This window comes from Malaclemys terrapin, chromosome 4 (genome assembly GCF_027887155.1).
Source record: "Malaclemys terrapin pileata isolate rMalTer1 chromosome 4, rMalTer1.hap1, whole genome shotgun sequence".
In the NCBI taxonomy this organism is placed as follows: Eukaryota; Metazoa; Chordata; order Testudines; family Emydidae; genus Malaclemys; species Malaclemys terrapin.
In genome coordinates this window covers 124,589,027-124,612,534 of record NC_071508.1, presented here as the reverse complement: position 1 = coordinate 124,612,534, position 23,508 = coordinate 124,589,027, and the positions used below count along the sequence as shown (strand labels likewise).

Sequence of the window (23,508 nt, the reverse complement as noted above, 5' to 3'; positions counted from 1 at the left end):
GTGAATTTGATACTAGAATAGTGCATACAATTCTGGTGTCCACATTTTTAAAAGGATGTTGAAAAATTGGAGAGGGTGGAAGAGCCACACAAATGAGTCCAGGATTGGAGAAAATGCCATATAATGAGAGATTTAAAGAGCTTATTGTGTTTAGTTTATCAAAGAAAAGATTGAGAGGTGACTTGATTACAGTATGTAAGTACCATCATGGGTGAAAATCCTGGGTACTAAAGGGCTCTTTAACATAGAGGGGAAAGGCATAACAAGAACCAATGGCTAGGCATGAAGCTGCTCAAATTCAAATTAGAAATAAGGCACAAATTTTTAACACTGAGATGATTAACCACTGGAACAATCTACCATCTTGTGATGTTTTAAAATCAACACTGGATACCTTTCTGGAAGATAGTCTTTACCCAAACACAAGTTATGGGGGGTGAAATGTAATGGCTTGTGATGTACAGGAGATCATAATAGAGGATATAATTGTACCTTCTGGTCTTAAATTCTATGAATCTATGAGGGAACAGAATCTCTCTCTCTCTCTCTCTCTCTCTCTCTCAACTTTGTTGATTCTGCAAGGCTAATAGGAGAAAAAGAAATAAAATCTTTACTCAAGCAATTATTTTCAGGACCCCTCTCCCCCTCCAAAGGAGCTGGGGAAAAACACATTAATGCTGAGAGTGGTAGTAAAGGGTATGTTTTTAATAGGATTTTAATATACAGCTTACATGTATATTTATTATTATTCTAGTCAGTGCATTACAGTAATAAATATGAGAGATATCATTTACGAATCGACAGAATTAAATATTAATTACACGAGGTGATAAATTCTGGTCTTTTTAGGAATTCACCAAAAGCCACTGAAGACAATGAAAGTCTTTCCATTCACTTAAATGGGCTTTGGATCAGTCCTTTAATGCTGTTAAAATTAATTTGTTATTAAACAAACTTTCTATGCAATATTATGCAATAGCTATAATTTGTTATCATCATAATGCAAAAGTTCAGGACCAAACCTGCTCCTACTGAACTCTATGGTAAAACTTCCCTAAACATGAAAAAGAGCAGAATTGAGCTGTACATTTTTAATTGCACTGTATACAAATATTCACAAAAGACTAAAATACAGTATTCACAGAACTAAAGAGGTTTCCATGAAGCTTACAGGAAAGTACAGCACAAAATCAATGAAGTGAAAAGTAACTTTTTCAAAAAATAATAAACCATACTTGATAGGTGTGGTAAACATTAAACAAAAAGACAAACTGGCACAGATTAACAACCTCCTTTCTAAGCGTGCTTTGTAATAATGCTCCTCCCAAGCGGCTGTTTTTCCAGAACATAATGACAAAAAGCCTCATTGTAACATCACTGTTTTACAGTGACACATTTTATTGCATTGCCAATTGAGTTTAAAGAAAAAGCTGTAGAAAGGATCCCGAAGCACCACCACTACCACCCCATCCCACCCTTTTTTTTTTTTGGTTATCATCCAAAATAGCAACATAGCACTTTCACGCGTTGATGAATACGCACTAGTCTAGTTTAAAAAAAATAGAAGTTAATTAAAGAAAAATTATTTTTGTTTTTGTTTCAAAAATAATATAAAAAACCATTTGAGAATCAAATATTTCAATGATTAGAGATATGTTTAGCATGAAAGATAGAGCCCAACCCTGCAAACATTCTTGAGAGCAATCTCAATGACTTCACTGGGCCTGCTCGTATGAGCAATAATTTATATGTGTGATTACAGACTGGCAGGATCAGGCTCTTAGCTTTGCCCTACGCAAGCTTTTGCACAATTGTCCTAGGCTAAAAAGCATAGATAAAGTACTAATATATACAAAAATGGGCTTTTATCTTATAGCTTTAACCCTTTTATTGCTAGACCAAAAGTGAGGATTTGGAACAATTTACATAATTCATAGAGGATAAAACTGAGATGCAGCTTCAGATGACTGAATTTCCACTTGAGCCATTTTAAACTGGGTACACTGGAGCCATTTGCGGAGTGCAGATGAGCTATTGTTCATTTGTCCTGACCCCTGTAACATCCTCAGGCTGTGGTGGTTCACGTTATTCTGAATGGCTTGAAGGCGCAGTTGGAGTCCAGCAGATAAATGCTATTAAAACCAGCAGAAGATTGAGTTTCTCTCTTTTATTCAATACATACACTAAATCAGGATTATTTAAGATTTTTTGCCAGGAACTGATTTTGGGAGGGGAGGAATTCCCCTGCATGCACCAGCCTATCCCAGGTCTCATTCTACCTCATCTCCAACCACTGACAAAGATGTTGTCACAAGGGGCATTGATTTCAGGCCACCATCCCCCAAATCACTATGTTCTCAACAGCAACTTTATAGTGGAGCTTTCTGCACAGCCTTTCTTCCCATCCACTCTTGACTGACAGGACCCATTGGTACACCTCATCCTCGTTTCTGTCACAAACAAGGCCACTTAGTACTATTATCGTCCAACCAGCAGACCACAGCAGGTCAACATCAGGTGCTGCAGAACTGAAAGCCACCCCGAATCAGGGGTTCTCAACCTGTGGATCAATGTCAGGGGGTCATAGACCACCCTGCTTTGCTTAGCTAGTTAGATGGGAGTGGGGAGGGCTTCCCATCTAGATCCTAGTTAGTTAGATGTAAGTCATGGGTGATGCATGTCTCAGTACGGAAAAGGTTGAGAACTACTGTCCTAAATGATGCCTCTGCCCATTCAAATTTGGCATATTTAATGCTGAGCCACTGATTATCCCCATATACCAAGCAGTTTGCATATTATAAAAAGATGTATGTTGAAAAAATAATATGGAGTTTTTATGATGCATTGTCAGAGAGCTGGGAGTGAGAGTCTTATTTCTAGAGTACATTCAGACAAAACACAGAACAGAAATACCAACAAGCCTGAAAGAACAAGAGAAAATAACTTACCTTTAGATTTGACTGAATCATTGGCAACCACATAGGTATTAGCTGTACGAAGAGACAACAAATATTTTGATAGTATACTATATGGGCCCATGAATCTGTTCTGGTTACAGCGAGTCAGAGCAGGGTATGTCTAACTCATTTAGCCCTTTGAATGGATAGTGACATGCTGAAAGGACTCATCCATAAATATGGAAATGTCTTTGTAAAAGATGGGCATGCTGGACATGTGGCATTCAGAGGTTAAGAAGCCAGCTTTGATCATTTGTATCCTATTTTACAATAAGGAGCAATTACTGGTACTATTTTAAGGCAATGTCGATAGTTTAAAATAAAAATCCATTAAAAGGAATATTTCCCTGGAGATGTTTTCTTAATACCCAGGTGAGCAGGTATTGGAATGAGTGTGGTCCAAGCATTGCACAAAAAGGTGCACACTGTTGCAGATGTTCAAGAGTGAAAAGGACTGAGGAAGAAGTTCATGATGATGCAGAATATTTTATATTCTGATCACTGACCATTGTTTTATAGGTCAACAATCACAGGCATCCATGCTATACTCACACATCTAATTGAGGCCCAAGACCTCCTTTCACCATATACAACGTCTAGCGGACAGTGAGCTGGGTATCTTAGTGCTGGGGCAGTGGAAAAGGAATTTTCCCTTCAGTATGCCAAACAGCTGTGGAGCTGCTGTGCAGCTCTTACTGCAGCCCTCCATGGGAGGGATGGGTGAACCCACGTAGCAGTGGATCTTCCAGCCTCACCCTTGCCTTGCCATGTCTTAATCCCTCATCTCCAATGATCTCTCTGCATTGTCCTAAAAGGAGCCCTCCGTGCACCCTACTCCCAAGAGATAGAAGACTCACTCATCAGGATGAAAAAGTAACTCTTAGGCTCTGACCTATGCCTGGATTTATTTTCTCCAGGATAGAGCATCATCAATCTGCACTCAAAACTCCCACTGACTTCCCTGGGCACTCTATTTGCAGAGGAACTGCAGGATCAGGGCTTCATGTGGTCATACTCCAGACACCAACAGAGTAGGAGAGGCAAGGAGGGATCTGGGAATCCATAATCCAAGAGCTGATATTTGTTTCTAGCTATATCTCTTAACAAAACTTTTATTTGAGAGTAACTTTACATGACAAGCCTACAGAAACCATTTCTATCCATGCTCTCCAATATTAATTTAACCACTGGGCATATTGTTCTGAAATGCTTCTCCAAATGGCATCAGAATTTGCAATTTACCAATTATGCTCCTGAGAGTTGTAGGTTAAACCTAATCAGTATTGACAGCATTAGATAAAGCACCATTCCCCCTGTTTAAAGAATGCTAATTGTTTGTCTGGCTGCATAACATAAATTTCAGTGCTGTTTTGCTAGTGGATCATATGCAGCTCTGTCAGTACTGATTACTTGGTCCACCAAATAAAGAACCAGATTCAATCCTCTGCTTCTGCAGGCAGATGGATGCCAAAACAGATGGAATCCAGCCAGAGAACAGGGGAGCATTAGCTCTGTAATCTCCTTCCCTGGGACCTTGCAGAAGCTCCCCCACTGGAGCTCTGATGACTCAGGTCTATGTGGGGTTTTTGAGAGGCAGAAATAGGACAGCTAAAAGAGCACCCACATTCCATGGCATGCTCCCCCTGCTAACCTCACAGACTTACCACTGGAAATCTGAGCAGGGGTTCATGCTGCTCCTATGGAACTAGCCAGTGGCAGCATGTTTCCTGCCAAAGGGGTAGGGAAGCTGGTCGGAAAGCTGTGCAGAAACACGGGGTCTCTTATGTACCTCAAGATCCACACAAGGTTTAGGAGGACTGAACTCTCTGCCTTGAGGGGGTGGGGTGTTAGAGGAGAGCAAATCCTCCCACTCCCCGCACTGTCACCTAGCTGGATGGAGGAGGAAGAAATTGAGTTGGAACTCTTGGATTTTTTTTCTTTCCATCTTCCAGTCAGGCTTTTCTCCAAAGGGGGAATATGGCTTAAAAATCCGGCCAAAAAGTGCTATCTGCCAATAAAAGGGAGCAGCTCTATCCCAGGGGGAAGCATACACCGCGCAAGTGGGTGGGGAATGTAACACCAATGGCTAAAAGTAGATGAACTCAGGAGGTGGAACTCTCACCGTACCAGTCAAAGAGGAACGGGAGTTGTGAGAAAGTGCTGCTCCCTGCCAGTGAGATGGAAGAAAGCTCCTCCTCTGCTTGTAGTTTAGGAGGATCTGCAGTCCCCTATCTTGCTCTACTTTCCCTGGCTTTACCCTCCCCCCATCTCGTTCCTAATAAGGTTCCCCACCACGTCAGCATCCAAGTAAACACACTTCCCATAATCCACCTGGCAACATATGACCCTCTGACTCCCCGTTGTGGTGATCATTACAATTACACATTTTTCCTGTGTCTGCTGTGATGAAGTTGTACAGTGGCCTTCTTGAACATTTTAATCACATCTGATTCCCTATTTAGAATAAGAAATACAGCAATAAACTTAATTAATGAAGATGGTAAGTGTGCAGGGTTTAGTGGCAACCACTGTGCTAAAAAGAGGTGGGGTTGGTGGTGGTGATCTGATTTGCACAATGCAGAAAGCTCAGGAAAAGGATATTAAGAATGTGCTGAAACTGAGTAAAAAAATAAGATTATTTTTCACCCACTCTCTCCTCCTCACCATTCTTTAGTGATAATTTATTTTTGTTTGAAAGGCTTACATCTATATAAAGGAAAGGTGCTTTGAAACATAAAATATACTCTGTCCCCTACACTTAATTACCAACAAGGTCGAGGCAATACAGGATTTTCTAAATTGTCTGAAACATAATAAAAAACAACAATCAGCCAACAATCAGAGAGCTGTTATCTTTGCAGCTTCTTCATGTAGGTTAGGGCCATGAACATTCAACTCTTCTCTGCAACCCTTGAAAATATGACAGTTTCAAAGCTGATTTGGGGTAAATTTCTTGTTTGTAACTCAATGGTTTTCAACCATTTTTCATTTGTGGACCCCTAAAAAATTTCAAATGGAGGTGTGGCCTCCTTTGTCAATCTTAGACATAGTCTGCAGACTCTTACCACAACTTGAAAACCACTGCTATAAATTATGTAGGTGCCAGTCATGGCGCCATAGTTAAAGTTGAGCTCTGCACTTAAAGCAGGGATTCAATCTCTTTGGAATGTTTTTAAAATACAGCATATCCTCCCCACAATTACAGAACTTACTTTTAAAGTAGAGATTGAATACTAACACAATGCAAAATACTGTGTTTCTAAAAATTGATTTAAACTAATCTGGGACTACAAACACGAAAAAGCCTTAATTATAAACATATGGTTAATGCATGGTGTCACTGCAGGGGAGAGTTAAGGTTGTCTGGTTGCCCTATGTATTTCCAAACCTTAACATACTTGGATTTCTTTTAAGCTTATCTCGAATTTCCTAGATTTATCATGCTTGTTTTTGCAATAATTACAACATCCCTTAATGAATTTTACTGTAAATTACTGACACATACTCTCACTCTTACCTCCATTGTACATACTTTTTGCTTGGGGATTTACTGCAGAATTTGTGCCAGGTTCGCCTTTTCTTTGGGTGGGAAGGCAGCTTTAAAATCCACCCTGGACTTCATAAGATCCTGATTCATAGGTGCTGAATCAGTGCACCTCCTGGGAACCCTGTCCATGTCTCATCCTGGGACAGCCTTGCCCACTTTTAGGGCCCCGCCCTGCAGAACTGAGGTACTGAACTGAGCTCTTTACCTTATTATAAATCTGAATTTTAACATTTGCTAATAGAACCTGAATCTTTTCAATCCAATCTGCCTCATGCTCCGTCATCCACTATGAAGTGAAATGCTATCTCATTCAAATGTCACCTCCCTCCTAGAGAGGGTCAAAACACATTTACTGAAGGGAAATACATGAAGTGAGGCAGTGAGCGAGTATGTCTGAAATCTTTTCAGAAATTTCATTCTTTGACTGAGATATTGTCATGTAGGGAATGTTTAAGTAGCTCTCCACAATGCTACAACAGTATAACTCTATCAGCCACTAATTTTAAAGAAAGCATGGTAACGGGGATTGCCTTTCAATTTTAGCTTTGTGTTACTGCTGGACACTAATGGTATGTCTACACTGCAACGTAAGCCTGTGCTTGAACCCGGGCTCAAGCCTAACCCCCTCTTGCGTCTACACTGCAATTATGCTAACCCAGCTTTTGGACCCAGGGTCCCAGGACCCTGGAGGGTTCAAGCTCAAGTTAAGCCAGGACCCAAGGTCTGAGCCCTGTTGCTTTGCAGTATAGATTCAGCCATGCTTGATTCAGGACCTGGGAGTCAGCCAGACGTATCCCACAATTCCATGGGACAATGTCTGTAGTACTCTCTATCCCAACAATCCGAAATCCGCTGTAAATGGAAACCATGCGCTCTTTGTAAATGGCAGCAGCTCAGCGTTAACCCAGTCTCTCATGATCACCAATCTGCAAGCACACATTCAGAGAGCCTCCTGGGTTTGCAATGGAGAGCGAACAGATCAAGTCTTTGGCAAAGCGAGCTGCTTTCTGGTAACTTGCAGGGAGGGCAGTAAAGTTTTCCCACAGTGCATCATGGTCCTAGTGCTAGAGCAGCCACATTTTGGGGGGATGGGAGGGGATGCTAGGGAGTCTGGGATATGGTTACTTTCACTTGGGTCTGTGCACTGCAATATGGACACCAGAGCTCTAGGTTTCAACACAGGTTAGAAAAGTCTTAACGTAAGGTCAAGCCCAGGGCTCCCTAACACAGGTCAGATGACTGGAGTCCCATTAACCCTGCACTTACGTTGCAGTGTAGACATATCCTAAGAGGCTAGAAAATAATAACACACAGTTGCTTGCTCGAATGCAATGCAACAGCTCAATGTACAAAGGAACACAATTCATCTAGACTCATAGGACTAAGGACTGCTTTGCTTGCTGTTATTTCATCTGAAAAACAGCTATCCAGAGGACTAAGTGGGAAAGCGTCTATAATGCTAAAAGACTTGATTTATCCTGTGTGACCACCCCAATTCTTTTAATTTCTTCTTTGATTTTGCTTGTTTTACTCAGATCAATGCAGGGAACACTGTGGTCATCCACAAGGGGAAAAATACTACTTTGTTTAAACTTTGGACCAAATGCTGCAGATTTCCAAAGGAGTTTTGCACAAGCAAGGCAAGCAGGACTTGGCGCTGGACTGGTGAATAGCCTATTGTGCTTTCCTAAAAGAATAGGATTCACCACCTAATTATATTCAGTTAAGTAAGAAACACACACAGAGGCATTTAATAAAACCAGACATTATTCAGGCACAAGTCTTGTGTTATCACCCTGAAAAAATTTGAGTGCCAGGACATAACCATGATCTGCAAAGGAAGCTGAGTGACACCAACATTGTTAGGAATTAGAGATTGGTCCAAAACGGAAACTTAAAATCCAGATTTTGAATACTGCTCCTTGCAAAGTTCAGGGGTATTTGAATGCAGACTTTGCGTTCATTCTGTTATAGAAACTAGGAGTAAATAAGATACAAAGTCAAAATTCAAGGGCAGTTTGGGCTCAGGGTTTTGGTCTGTGCCTCTATGTTAGGAATTTTACTCTTTTAATGTTGTAAAGAGCTATATTCCCGCACTGACCTTTAACCTCAACCCCTTCTAGTTTCCCCTTCTAGGAAGTCTGTCGGGAAAAAGGTCCCTACGAATCCTTAAAGAAGTATTCACAACAAGTGATTCACATACCTTGACAAAGATAGTGGAATTGCATTCTTGTAAAGCCTCCATTAAACTAATCACATGTAGACACACCATTTCCACCATCTGAAAGAAAATATATTAAATAAATATCCAGTGTAATAATATTGTGAACACAGCCAATAGTCCCTAGGGATAGTCTCACTCTATTTTCTTGGCAGCTACATTGGGGCATAAGCTGTATGTTTTTAAACCACTGACATTTCAGGTTAAATATCACATAATGACATGGGGGACATTTCTATTTACTAAGTCTTTCTCTGATGCAGCAGCATCTATCTGTTAGAGTGCTCTACATATTTGGTTTACCTCCTATTGCACACCAAGACAAACTGTCTTCGGTTTTCTTCCTCTCAGTCATTGTTCCTTCTACTTGTCCCTGTTGGGTAGTTCTCATCAATCACTGAGTCAGAAATTGGTATTTTTATTTACTGAATTCCCTTTAAAATTAACTTAGTCACAAAGATCAGATTTTATTTTTTCCATTTGAAGGTGATTTATTGTTCTGAATTGGCAGGGGGCCATGAATATATAATTCTTGGATTTTATAGCATGAAATACGGCATATGCAAATATTAGCTTTTTGGTAGTAAACAGCATTTTATGTTTTATGTTCTGGAAATGCACAGGTACAACAAGACAAATATCTTGAGATGGCAGTAAGTATTTGCAGTGCCTGTCTGAACTATGCATGGATTCCCCTATATAACAATAAATTTAGCTTTTCAGTATTGCTTGTCTTCTTCGAAGAGCTTTACAAACACTAACTAATTTAACTTCAAAATACCCCTGTGAGAATAAGTATAATCCACATTTTACAGAGCAGGTAGCCAAGGCAGAGAGTTTAATAACTTGTGCCAAGGGCCACATAATAAGTCATTGTTAGAATTGAGATTAAAACTCAGGGGTTCCCGGTCCCACACCTTTCCCCTTAGATTTGAGGCTAGTCAGAGATCGAGGTCACGCCGAATTCCAGTTGACTTCACTAGGAGTTCCAGGCTTACAGCAGCAGTTCCCAAACTGTGTTCAGTGGACTACAAGTGGGTCACAGAGCACTTAACTAGTAGTCTATTGACTCGAGCTGGTCACCCAGGCTTCTTCACATTTCCAGAGGTTAAAATCACATTAAAGGACAGCTATACATATATTAAGTACTTGCCTAATGTGTCTTTAATGTAAACAATTGCTGTAGTTGGCACAAAAATATTCCAACTGCAGTCCATGTGACTGCAAATGAAATGGAAAATGCCCAAGCATAGAGGGGATGGGAGGTGGTCTACATGACCATACATGAGCAGGGAGGTGCTCCACAAAGCAGTCTCTGCATAAATAGGTGGCCCACATTCTAGAAAATGTTCAGAGCCACATGCTTAGAGGACCAGGCTATATGTGAGGAATCTCTTTGTCTTGGGCCTAGAATCGGAGCCTTCAGAGCCAAAGCCAGCAATTACCATCTCAGCTAACGGAGAATATCCATCACAGTAGTAGAACCAGAAGCTCATGATGAGTCTGGCAAGTGAGAGACTATGTACCTTGCCCATCTTAAGCAAGCTGTCAACCCTGAGCATGCAAACAGAGGGAGCTATTATTCTTGCACTGTGCATGCTTTAGGGCCTGAACCTCTGAGGCACTCAGCAATCGGAGTTTAGAGCACTCAGCACATATCAGGAGGCACCGGGCAATTTGCATAACATTGGGTCCTTAGTGAACTGCACCTACATCCTGCACCTGCATGCTAAGCAGTGGAACTGGATGAATAATTTGTAACAAATAACTAATTGCAGGGCCGCCCAGAGGATTCAGGGGGCCCAGGGCAAAGCAATTTTGGGGGCCCCTTCCATACAAAAAGTTGCAATGCTATAGAATACTATATTTTCGTGGGGGTCCCTGTGGGGTCTGGGGCAAATTGCCCCACTTGCCCCCCTCTCTAGGCAGCCCTGACTAATTGAACAAATTTGGCTCATTTTCGGTTTGTGAAATGTCTATGAACAGACTGTGGTCTTCTCAAATCATTCATTACTCAAAAATATTTGCTGAATGATCTCTATGGATTATGCTTGCTCAATAACTTCTTTGCAACCAGTTAACTGTGAGAGTTCAGTATTGATCATTTGAGCTGTATTGACTGAACACATGGATCACAGGGTAAAAACTCAAACAAATATTTACAGCACCATTCTGAAGTATTTGATCACTTCTGCTATGCAAAGTCAGAAGCTCTAACACTGAACAGCACTAAGATCCAACAGAACTGAATAGCGCTAAGGTCCTTGTTCAGATCACCACAGGGTAAAATTATTACTAGTTATCTTTCCCTTTGAACTCTCAAAGGTAACATACCTTCCAAAAATAGCACAATTGCTTCACAAAATTAAGCATAGTCCCATGTATTCAGTTTTAAACCTTAAAACTAGAGGGTTTGGCTTTATATAAATCTGTAATAAACAAATCTGTATACAGTATCTGACTCACCACTTTGTTATGTGCCATAAGCTGTATGATACTAGGTGTCACTCGGCTCCAGAACTCCAGAGCTGTAAGGATGGCTGTAAAGCTAAACTCATTTTGATTTTGGACCGTAGGAGCTATTGCTGTTTGTTCACAATACACTGTCCAGAGCTGAGCAAATATAAATGCATGGAAGAGGGAACACATGTGCAGCACTGATGTCTGTGGAAAGGGTAACAAGAAGAAAAAGGTTTTTCTTGAAATAGTATAAAGTGCATTCCCCATCAAAGTATCCCCCATTAACATAAACCTCTATCAAATTAAATCCCCCAAGAAATTCTCCCCCATCAAGTACTCCCTGATCAAATCCACAACTATGAAAGTGTTTCTCTTGTTAGGATGCAGTAAGTGAAAGGCATCTGATAACAGCTCATGCATGTTGAAAGAATATGTTTATATTTACAGCCTAATAGCCCGATCCTGCAAACAGATCTGCACATACAGGCCCTTACCTGTGCAGACGCACTAAGGGGTATTAAAGTAAGGGTCAGAGTGTGAAGACCACTTTGTCCTTGGGAACCAATCCTGCTGACCTCACTGAGGTAAAACTCCCATTGCTGTCAATGGGAGGCCTGTAGGAGAAGGGCCTTATGACTCATGACCTTAAACATGCTAGTGCCCAAGTCAGTGGGAGTGAGAGTTTCCCAAGGAAACATGTATCCACACAAAATAAATAATTTTACATCAACTTCTTTTGATCTGAAACCTAGTTCCATCTTACCAGAATATAATCGCCCCAAAACACCTCCAGGTTACAGCCCCATAATGGGAACTTTGCAAGGCTCGCTGAGTAGTTTTACAGATGCACCTGAGCATGACCCTTTCATAATAAATGTTAGATGTAGTGATTTCTGACAGACACGCCAAAGAACTGTCATGACTCCTAGACATGTCACTAGTTCATTATAGAAGAAATGTTCTACTGTAGTTCAGGTCATAGATGTTTTCTCAGTTTAAAAGCGCAACAGTGATTCATGACCAATGCCAGTATGACTGCACCAAACACTGCCAGGGTTGCTTGGTAACTGGAGGGAGGTATTTGAAAGAGCAAAACGAGCTAGAAGGAATGAATAGGAAGCATCAGTCTTGAATGGGTGAGGGGAGGCCAAGTACTAGACAAGCATGTGATCGTTCTACTTCTGTAGTTAATAAACTCCTATTTATTATTTATTTAATAAACACATACCGCCTACTGCATCTATGTTAATTATTGTCATAAATGGTTTACGATTTGCAACAATGTGCACTGTTCATCTTCAAAGCATTTGACAAATCAAGCTGGGCTTGAGCCCATCTCTGTTTGCAAATATTAAATCATTTTTAATCCTCACACTATCTCTGTGATGGAGGTTAGCATGTCTTATTTGAATAGAATAGTCACTTGCTACAGGGAGAGTCAATGTGGAGCTGAGAGAGCTAGGCTTAGGACTCAGGAATTCCCATCTCCCACTCCTGTGCTTAGACCACTAGACAGTGATGCTCTCAGACAATAAAACAATCTAGCGAGCTGATTTTTAGTGAATTTATCACTGGTTTTCTGAGTCTATTGGGGCAGTTACCTTAAGAAAGACTGGGCAGATCTGGGGTTTCTTTTCTGAATTATAATCATAAGTTTTTTATTATGCTTCCAATTTCCTATATCTTATGAATACAGCAGCTTGCTAAGTTTGGGCAGTTTTAGTTTTAGTATGGTGGGACTATTATTGAACAAGAAAGTGGGCAGTGTAATTTTAAAACATTCAATACTGCTGGAATATTTTACTTGTACAAGGGGTACCATCTGGGAGTTTAAGCCACTTTAAATAAGGCATTCACATGAAGTTGCTTTTATAATATCCAGAGGAGGAAAAGTTGTAAGATGCATTTCACTTCCCTGAAAAAAACCACAACTGGTTAAGTGTTTGCAATACTAATGGCATTGCATATGGTGTATCGTCTTAAACCCATGGAATCCCTTACCTTTGATTGCTCTGGAAACCCAATCAGGATAACAATAAGGTGGTCTGCAATGTGGGAGCCAGCATCCAGAGGAATTGGCATGCAAGACGAGGGAAAATTCGGACAGACGACATTGTGTGTCAGAGACCCCAGAAGTAGCCAGGAGAGTAAACGAATATGAGATACACATTCGATGAATTCTTTGGGCCTGTCAGAGAACAACTGATTTTTACAATGCATGTAAACTTTGCTATCTCTCATTAACTGAAAATCCCATATGTTTGCAAAATGCTGCCTGTGCTTGCTAGAGTCTAAATCATTTGGACAGCTTGTGGGAATGCCAGGTAGAGCCGCATGTACATTGGCTGCCCTGGCATGGCACTAACATGCCCAGCAGCACTTGTTCTGTCCTTGCAAAACTGAGATTCTGCACAAGGCTGATGTGGCAAACTCATAGAGCCACATGCAGTGATTATTTGGATATAAATTATCAAAGGAGCTTTCTATCAGGATTCCTCTGTATATAGTTATGGCACTGGGCAGTGATTCATGAGATCCAGATTCAGTTCCCAGCTCTGCCAGAGCCTTCCTGTGTGACAACGGGCAAGTCACTGGATCTCTCACTTCCCCATCGGTAAAATAAGGTTAATCACACTTCCTTTCTTCCACCCTTTGTCTGTCTTTGTCCCTTTAGTTTGTAAGTTCTTTGGGGCAGGGACTGTCTCTAATTAAAAGATCATACAACACCTAGCACAATGAGACCCTGATCTTAGCTGGAGCATCTAAGTGTTAGTGTAACACAAGAGTAACAATAATTTCCATTGGTTTCATCTCAATCCAAGATCCCCTGGCTTTCACAAAGCCTGGAAGTTAGATTACTTACTCATCTGAATTCATAGGCACTGAGAAGAAACTGATTTCAGGTCAGAAAGCCGTTGCCTAGCAGACCTCTCACTGCCATTTTTCATTATTAATTTAATATCATCAGTAATTCAAAACACCAATAAGGCATAACGATAATACATTTATTTTATTCACTGGCTTTTCTATGGTGTTCAGCACCTAGGACCTGGGGCTTCACACACATTAATTATCCTCACCTCAGGACATATTAGCCTCATTTTACACCTGGCGAACTGAAGCCCCGGGAGATGATAATCCCGATACTGCAAACACACATACACATGCTTAATATTAAGCACATATACATAAGTGTTCACAGGACTGGGGGCCAGATTTTTCAGGTCAGAAAGCCGTTGCCTAGCAGACCTCTCACTGCCATTTTTCATTATTAATTTAATATCATCAGTAATTCAAAACACCAATAAGGCATAACGATAATACATTTATTTTATTCACTGGCTTTTCTATGGTGTTCAGCACCTAGGACCTGGGGCTTCACACACATTAATTATCCTCACCTCAGGACATATTAGCCTCATTTTACACCTGGCGAACTGAAGCCCCGGGAGATGATAATCCCGATACTGCAAACACACATACACATGCTTAATATTAAGCACATATACATAAGTGTTCACAGGACTGGGGGCCAGATTTTTCAAGGTATTAGATGCCTAAAGATGCAGATAGGTGCCTAACTCCCACTAGGTGCCTATCTGCACCTTTAGGCACCTAAATACCTTGAAAAATAAGGCCCAACGTGACTTGCTGAGCTCCCATAGGAAATCTGTACTAGAGCCAGGAATTTAATCCAAATCTGCTGAGGCTATGGCCAGTGTCTTAACGACACGACCATCCTTTCGCTCTATGAAAAATAATTATAAAACTAGGCTTAGTTCTCTTCACCCGCACCGCCATCATTTCCCGTTATCCTACACAACCCGCAGCCACACAGAAATACTACAGGTCAGGATCTCTCACATTTACCTTGTCTGGGGAGGGTTAAGCATGTATTTAAATTAAAATATATGTACAGCTTCACAGATTAAATCCAACAAACCTCTCATATTGTGAAGTCTTTTTTTAACAGATCACCTTCAACATGGACCCAGTCCTGGAGCCCCTACTCATTTACATTCACTCCTTAAACAGGCAAACTGCAATGAGTAAGTAGTCAGGAGTTGGTCCTATATAGCTAGGTTTACAACCAGAACTGATCTAACACTTTCATTCTGTTTTACTATGAACTCATATTCTAAAATCCTTATTCAAATTCATCCCTGATGTAATTTCACTGAAGCCAATGGAGTTACATCATGGATCCATTTGGGACCAGGATGCAATACTACTGAGTCATAAAGTTGGGGTTGTTGAAACATTTAACCTTGAATTGTCTTTGTTTCAGCATCCATCATCAAATCACACCCACTGTCATCACTAACTGCGTTCCCTTTAATTTGGCAAGAACCCCAGAATTATTGTGGGAATTTCTGCCTCCTTGCTCTTCTTTTGGGGACAAAAGTGCACTTACCCCTGTTGCATTGCAGAAGGAGGATGATAAAGCCACGGCAAGTAACGAATCACAGCTTTATTATCTCTGTGATTGCCTCGTGTAATTTCCATAGCTGCAATCTGAGCTAAACCAACTTTGAGATGTCCACCAAATGTGTCTTCATGCAGTGGCTGGGAACACGTCTTCATGTGACTCTGCAAAGTAAATATCTGATTTTCTATCCAGTAGGGTATTGCACTAGATCCACTTTATGCAAATTCTCACATATTGTCTGTTCACCTTCAATCACCCATACAAAGAAAGAGTTAGGCAACATGTGCATGCATCCTTTCCATCAGCAAACCCTGTAACTATGTAGCAAACTAGCTTTTGCATACTCAATTTACTTAATTGCACATCAAAGGACTCAATCTTTTCACAAGGTAATACAATTTGCACAAGAAATTACCAGCTTTACCCAGGCAAATAGCCATTTGCCTTTAAAAATACAATATTTTGCCTCTTCAGTGGGCGAGAGACCATTTTGCATGGCTCATTTATTGTGAGGACATTTAGGCCCTGAAAATCTAAGGGTAGTGTTGTATCTACTGAGTGGCATATGCTTATCCCTGAAAATGTATTTTATAAAACACTGTTGTGAGCTGTAATGCTTAATTGGTGCTTCTTGAGATTCCTCCATATTCCCAAATGTGGTAATTGTGAATTGTCTATTGCTATTGCAGATAATGGCAGTGCCAATTGGTGTATGGTTTGCTTAAAGGGACAAACTGTCCTTTGCATAACAGAGGCCATATCATCAGCTGGAATAAATTGCTATAATGGCATGAAAGTCAGTGGACCTATGCTGATTTTCATCAGCTGAGGATCTGGCCCCAGTAATTTTAGTTCTACCAAATGAAAATCATTTAACCAAACTCCTGTTTCAGGAGTGCAAAATCTTCCAGCACAGATGATTAGATAGATAGATCGATTAGATCTTTTGCTTATGTCCAGACAGTGAAATTTATAAATTCAGCTTTCCTGACTTTCTAGAAATTTACATCTTATTCCAAGAGAAAACAAAGACGATAAATAACTGAACACAGACAATAAATGAGACTATGGCTATGCTGAGAAGTTATCATGTGCAAGTCTAATATAATGCACTAGTTACTAATACAGGGCTGAGAAAGAAATACACAATTAATGTCCAATAAAACACTTTATTAGAGCTAAACTAACAACTTTTAACTAAATATTTATTCAGCAAACTTTACCTCCTTTTCTGTTCATTGAATGTCTGCAAACAGTGCTTTCCTTAGATTTATTCATTAGCTGATGAACAATTTCCCCCTTTTAAACTCAAAGCCTTGTTATTCACAATTTGAAATCCCAAATCAAGTGATGCTCTTAGGTTGTGATTGGTCATATAAGTCACATGATATTGTTCCCATCACCTGGATTGGCTAGTGTAACTCTTACCAACAGGCCTCTGGAGGGAATACTTGCAGAAAGCAAATATACAATGTGGACAAACTTAAAATCCACTTTCCAGGGACATTTGCATTAGTGAATCCCAGTCAATATGAACATTCATGTAAAATGAGTATGAATGGGCATGAACATGGATGATGTGGACTTGTTTTAAAACTCTGACTGAACATTTGTAGGGTTTTTGGTTTGATTTTTCCACTATTTGCCCAGCTATGTAGAAGACATACAGTGTGTTTCTGTCTGCATGCCTTAAAAAGGTAAATCCAAAAAGGAAGAGGCTACAGCTTTTCCACATACAAACACTCCAGACTAAATATATACTTGCCTTTACATTTTCCAAACTGAACCAGAACTTCAATAAACCATTAACTAAAATAATGGCCATATTAGCTGGCTTTCTACTGTATTCCTTCAAGCAGTCTGACCCATATCTCATGCTTTGATTCTGATCCAGATTTCAACCCCCAAATCACAAAGTTTAGAAGTTTGCTCCCTGGTTTAATTTTGCCCCATGAAAGATATATGAAGAACAGAGCAGGGGGCTTAGTTCAGGTCCATCGTTTGCTATACAAGGACTAACAATAAACATGAAGTACTTTTAGATTCTGCAAAGACTTATGCATCTGTGTAATTTAAGCAAGTCAAGGTGCATGAGGTAGTAATATCTTTTACTGGACCAACTTCTGTTATATGTAGTGTCAAAGGACTATAGATGGTGAGACCCCTGGGAATGATGTTTTGTTTCTTGCATTTGCTCAGAAAGCAGATGTCGCTGTTAAGTTTTTCATCCTTTTTCTTCATGTAGTGGAGTTTCCATTTCAGATGGAAAAATTCCATATCTTCCATTGTTGTTTGCAGTGTTGTTTTAGACATATTGGTCCCAGGATATTAGAGAGACAAGTTGGGTGAAGTAATATGTTCATTGGACCTTTTGCCTCACCCACCCTGTCTCTCTAATATCCTGGGACCAACACAACCACAGGCACCAGCTTCCTCCAGGCCCCAGGTGCTCAACCTCCTGCTCCGCCCCAGACCTCATCCCCACCTGACCCCTTCCTCCAAACCTCCACCCCCACCCTGTCTCTTCCTGCCTCCGCTCTGCCCCAGGCCCTGCCCCCACTTCATCAGATGCATGGAGTGAAAAATACAGGAGCAAGTATAAATACATGAAAGGATGGGAGTTGCCTTACCAAGTGTGAGCTTTTGCATGAGCTTTTGCAGGATTGGAGCCTTAAAGAGATAGCAACAATTTAGTAAAATGGGAAAAGAAAAGGGAAGAAGGGGGAATTAAAAAAAAAAAGTATGCAAGAAAGAGAGCTCTTTTTAGGACTATTTCACAGATGAGAGAGGTCATCTGAATATATTTACAAAGATACGGTTTCCATTTATGGTTTCAATCAAATTCATGTTTTCTGTGGCATAAGTGTACAGGATAAGTCTCTTAGTTTCACCACTGATTCATTTTTTAGTATATTTGGAAAGTAATTTAGAATGTGTGAATAATTTTTTAACAGGGAAAAATTATAGTGGGATGGGAATTCAGTTCAGTTGAAAACGATTAATTAGTTCACGCTTTAGAGTGGATTACTACTCCAGTGCAAAAGAGGAAAAAAGCAGCTTCTCCTCCTGGAACATTTCTAAAAGCTGAATAGGGTTCAAGACAGACATTCAATGGGGCAGGCACTGGACGCAGAGATTTTTCTCTCTTAAAAAAATTTCTTGTGGGTTTCAACAGAAGCATTTTTTTAGGTTTTACCCATGATTCCGCCTCATTTGTGTGGCTGACACTCTCTCCCTGCAAGAAGATGTTCGTGTGAAGATAAAAGATGAACGGGTAGCATGAGGCGATCTAGTGCACTGTCACTACTTCTCAGAAAAAGACTGACACATTCCAAAGCTTGGCATGTAAGAGAAGCAGTACACTCATCTCTAGGGGAGATGGTCTCTGCTGTGCAGCCTTTCAGTATCCCTTACAGACTGGCCTGTGCTGTAAAATGCATTGGAGCAAATCAACAGCTCTTTAGGCACAGGCTAGAAGTAAAGGTGGGAGATTAGTAGCGGAGCCTCCCATGTGTATGTCAGAGCCCAGGGTGCAATGTGTGAATGACAGGAATATGTTTTCTTGCTAGTTAGAATTAGGTAACACTAGCTGTACTATATCTGTTAACTGAGCTTTAGATCACAAAAATACAATTTGGCAACTGCTTGATTTGACTGTGTTCGGTGATGGAGTGACCTCTGATTCTGCTGATGAACTTCCCCTTGGATCACTGAGTTCCCGTTGTTCAAATACTAATGGCCTTTTGCCAGATTTTAGCATTGGCTGCATCTTTTACAGCTTTTGGACTCTCTTCTGTACTTTGGAATGACCTCTCTTCCATACTCCCAAACCATCAATTTGTCTTGCAAGCTTTATATGGGTTACAAGTAGCAAGACCTGCTTACATCCCCTCCTGCTTTACTTTATGTGCTAACTGGATGAAATCCACTCCTGTGCAGGGAAGCAGCACTAGATCAACAGACCATTTAAATCCCACTTAACACCATTTTTGAGGATGTAGGAGGTACTGTATTTAAGCAGTGCTATTGATATACCTGTGCTTCCCCTCTCCTCAGAGGTGAATTTCAACCACTGTGCATGTATTTTCAGCTCTAAACTATACTCAGATTTGTTTAGAGGGACAATGTTACAATTTAAGTTGTATAAATAAAAATAAATTATTAGTAGTTATTATTACTTATTTTACAAAACTTAATAATAGAATAAATGTTTATATGAGCTTTTTAAAATTAAAATATTCTATTTTGATGTAAACATTTCTCTGGCATGTTTGCTGTCCAAACATTGCAGCATCAGGCTAATGTATAAGAATCAGAAAATAACACTGACTAGAAACCAAAGAGAAACTGACTAGTCTATTTTCATTGTCCAAACTGAGTGAAATGCATCATCATACATGAGGAAAAGAAAACTGGAATTTTAAAATTATTACAACTTTAATAACACATGGTTAAATCATACACCCCTAACAAAGACAAGTAATGTCTGTGTGCGTGTATAAGGGATGCAGGATTGGTCCATTAAAGCAGAATTAGTAACATGGATACGGAACTTATTTTTTCTGTATATGATTGTTTAACCTGACTGTCCCTTCCAAAGCAATCTTTGTATGATATTATTTTATCAGCATCCACATTTAAAAAAATGAAACCTGGGTTTTTATTTGTGTGCTATGCATATTCAAATCCAGCCCTAACTTCAGCCCTCTCCATAAGCTCCTTCTTGTTTTTCCCTGAGGAAATGACTCACTAACCTATGATAACACTAGCTTTAAAACAGAAGTCTCTCTGTTGGTCATTTTCATATAGGTCCTCCAACTATGCTATTTACAGAAAGGATGAAAGTCATTATTAGCAAATACAATTTGGGTCAACATATCCCTGTATCGTACTCACCTTTAATTTGGTTAAGGTATGCATATCGGCAATAAAATCCAGCACGTCATTAACGTACTGCCTCATGCACTCCATTGCTGCTGTTCCACACTAAAAAAAACACACAAAAGAACTGAATTTAGTCATCTGGTTTTTGACATATTCAGGTTTCTGGATTTGTCTCATGTTCACTGAAAAAACATCTGTTTCTTGACTGCTTCCGGTGGTGTACCGTTTAATCTGAAATAGTCCGTGGGAGTCTTCTTTGCAGTGTAGTTTGCCTCATTATATATAAAGCAGCCAATCTCAGTACCTACTTCATCCATCACAGAATTTCTCATCAGTGACTGTAATAAAAAGTGAAGTGAAGACCTTTTTAAGAATATTAGTACAGTGTACTCCCTTGAACTTTTCATGTGGCCTGAATCAAAGTCCACTGATGTCAACGGGAGTCTTTTTATCAGCGTCAATGGGCTCTGGATAAGGCCCCTAGTCCCACAACTTTTCAAGCAGCTGAGCTCTCCTCTGAGGCAAATTGGTGGACTAAGCCCTAAGAAACTGAAATAGAACGACAGGCACGGACCCTCTGTGTTCATATGAATGAGTCCAGTTCAGGAAGCTTATGTAAAGAACACGGTCATTCTTCCTTGCTCACAAATTCCCAGTGAAGATGGCACCAGAAAAATTTATTTTGAATCACTGTTCATGCTTTTCACTTTTTAACAGAGATGAATGTGTGCACCACAATTTTTGCGAGCAGAGCTTAGTAGAATATTTTCATTGACAAAGTACTCAAAAGATCAGCACTTTGCTGCCATTTCAAATTTACTTAAAAAAAACATTTAAAAACCATGCTAAATTTAGGTCACAATAGTTTTCACTTCACAACAGGTAGGGTTTAAAAAATATAAGTGTTTTCAGAGTAGCAACAAAAGTACAGTTTTCACAAGACTTTGGGAACATGCAAAAATTCTGGGAGCCCAAACTGTACAAAGCAAAGCTGTGTAAGATTTTTTTTTTAAGAAACTGCAACAAACCCCCCTCCATAATTACAGATAGCCTGAGGAAAATAGACACAATAAAGACAGTTTCTTTCCTTCAACTCCTATTTAAATGGAGAGGACAGATGGCACACTGGGCTCAATCATGAGCCAGCCTACACACCAGCAGCCCTGGGGAATTAGGGGGTATAAAACATCTCCCTATGCTCTCGCAAGAGCTATCTGCATTTCAGTCACAGGTGGGTAAGCAGCTGTGCCAGCATACAGGGAGAAGTAATCTGTGCCAGGAAAAAGGCTAGCTTGCATTACCTCCCCCATGGAGCAAAAGGGGAGCAGGGACCAAACTGTGATGTAATAGAGTCACAATTTGGTCTGGGCTATGTTCCCGGGAAGTGCAGTTGTGCATGGCCCCTTACTCAGGGCACATTGCCAGGTGCCAATCTAGCCCTCAGTTAGTAAAAGATCTGCAAGGCACATGCCGAGCAATGCAGTGAATTAAATTACCAAGCTAAGCATAGATCATGCCAGAGAGCTCTTCATAAAAGCTTTGTGAGAAGGTGCCTACGACTGGTGGAGTATTCCCCTTAACCCAAAGGCAGAATCCTCTGAATGCGAGGAGTTGATTTTTCAGGAGTGGTGAGCACCCGCAACTTCAGCTGAAGTCTGTGGGAGTGGTGGCTGCTCAGCACCTCTGAAAATCAAACTTCTATCAATTCAGGATTATTCTGGGTCCAATACACTTACTGCATTACACGACACCATTGTTTTATCAAATCTCATATCTTGCTTCCAAGAGTGGCCAATACCTACAGCTTTAAAAGAAGACAAAAGGTCATAATGCACCTGGCCTGTAATGCAATACTGTACGTTGGGAAAGGATATTCCTCTTTGACCCCTCTAGTAAATGGTCTACATCCTAAACATGATTTAGTTGGGGTTGGTCCTGCTTTGAGCAGGGGGTTGGACTAGATGACCTCCTGAGGTCTCTTCTAACCCTAATCTTCTATGATTCTATTAACTGATCACCCTTTAATGAGCATTAATAACAGCCAGTGTTGTTTTTGTTCATAAAATTATTCAGCCATGAGTTTTAGTTGCTGAAATTTGAGAATCTGCTCAAATTCTATATTTAAGCAGCTGACCGAAGTAGTTCTCATTTTTCTATGTTAATATAAATCTACATGGTGCTGAACTATAACACTTTCTGCCTGTTCAAATGCTATGCCTGTCAGTTCTCTTGACAGAATAACAAACAGTAAAATAAGGTCACTGGCAGCCCTGTCAGAGTGTCCTCCATCCAGTTTCTGTGGACTAAGGATTCCACATTGGTTCTTTTAAACTGAGGGATGGAATTATAAAAGGTATTGTGCTCAAACCTCCTGAATAATAAACCTCTATTGCAAGAGACTTTTCTCCTACTATTTATTCTGTTTCTTTTGGCAGTAATATGTTGCATTCAAACAGCAGAACAACTTTCTCTTCTGTTAGTTCTTCTAAAGTGATCAATTTATTCCATGTCTTGTTATATCGAGAGCAATCTGGCTACTTTGATCAAAATACAATTAAAAGGTTCTGTTAGGAGAGGTGTTAATTATCATTGCGGCTTGGAGTTAAAAGTCATAGAATCACAGAAGTTAGATACAGAAAAGACCTGTTAGGCCATCTATAGAGCTGGTGAGACTTGAGCATAGAAAAGCAGTCTGCAAATCCTGGAGCAGACTTGGGATGACTAAGGACAAGCCCAAGACCCTATCTATCTACTGGTATTTGTGCTACACCCAGCATGATAAATCTGAATACCTTACAGGATTATTTAACTTCCTTCTTTACCTGTGTCTTTCTTTTGGGAAAGTGGGGGCAATTGTCTGAAATCTCCCTCCCTATGACATCTTTTGAGGCATTCAGTTGGTCTGCTCCCCAATTCAGTTTTCTGGAGACTAGCAAGGTAACCCCTACTTGAGTGAGAAGCCCCACTGAAGTCAATGGGACTTGTAATGTGAGTAAGGATAAAGTAGAGG

At 40.2% G+C, this 23,508-nt stretch overlaps 1 protein-coding gene across 12 annotated transcripts in view; it reads right to left on the bottom strand.

Annotated features, from left to right (window-relative positions):
- Window positions 1-684: 684 nt before the first annotated feature.
- The window catches only part of UNC79 (unc-79 homolog, NALCN channel complex subunit), a 157,695-nt gene continuing 134,871 nt past the window's right edge, over window positions 685-23,508 (bottom strand). For all 12 annotated transcript variants that reach the window (XM_054026851.1, XM_054026849.1, XM_054026850.1 and 9 more), the window contains 7 exons: window positions 20,511-20,600; window positions 15,600-15,775; window positions 13,187-13,373; window positions 11,192-11,389; window positions 8,708-8,785; window positions 2,949-2,990; window positions 685-2,132 (listed from right to left, as the gene is read on the bottom strand). In XM_054026851.1, the coding sequence (XP_053882826.1) occupies window positions 1,932-2,132; window positions 2,949-2,990; window positions 8,708-8,785; window positions 11,192-11,389; window positions 13,187-13,373; window positions 15,600-15,775; window positions 20,511-20,600 (972 nt within the window). In that variant the 3' untranslated portion in view covers window positions 685-1,931. The remainder of the gene's footprint in view (window positions 2,133-2,948; window positions 2,991-8,707; window positions 8,786-11,191; window positions 11,390-13,186; window positions 13,374-15,599; window positions 15,776-20,510; window positions 20,601-23,508) is intronic.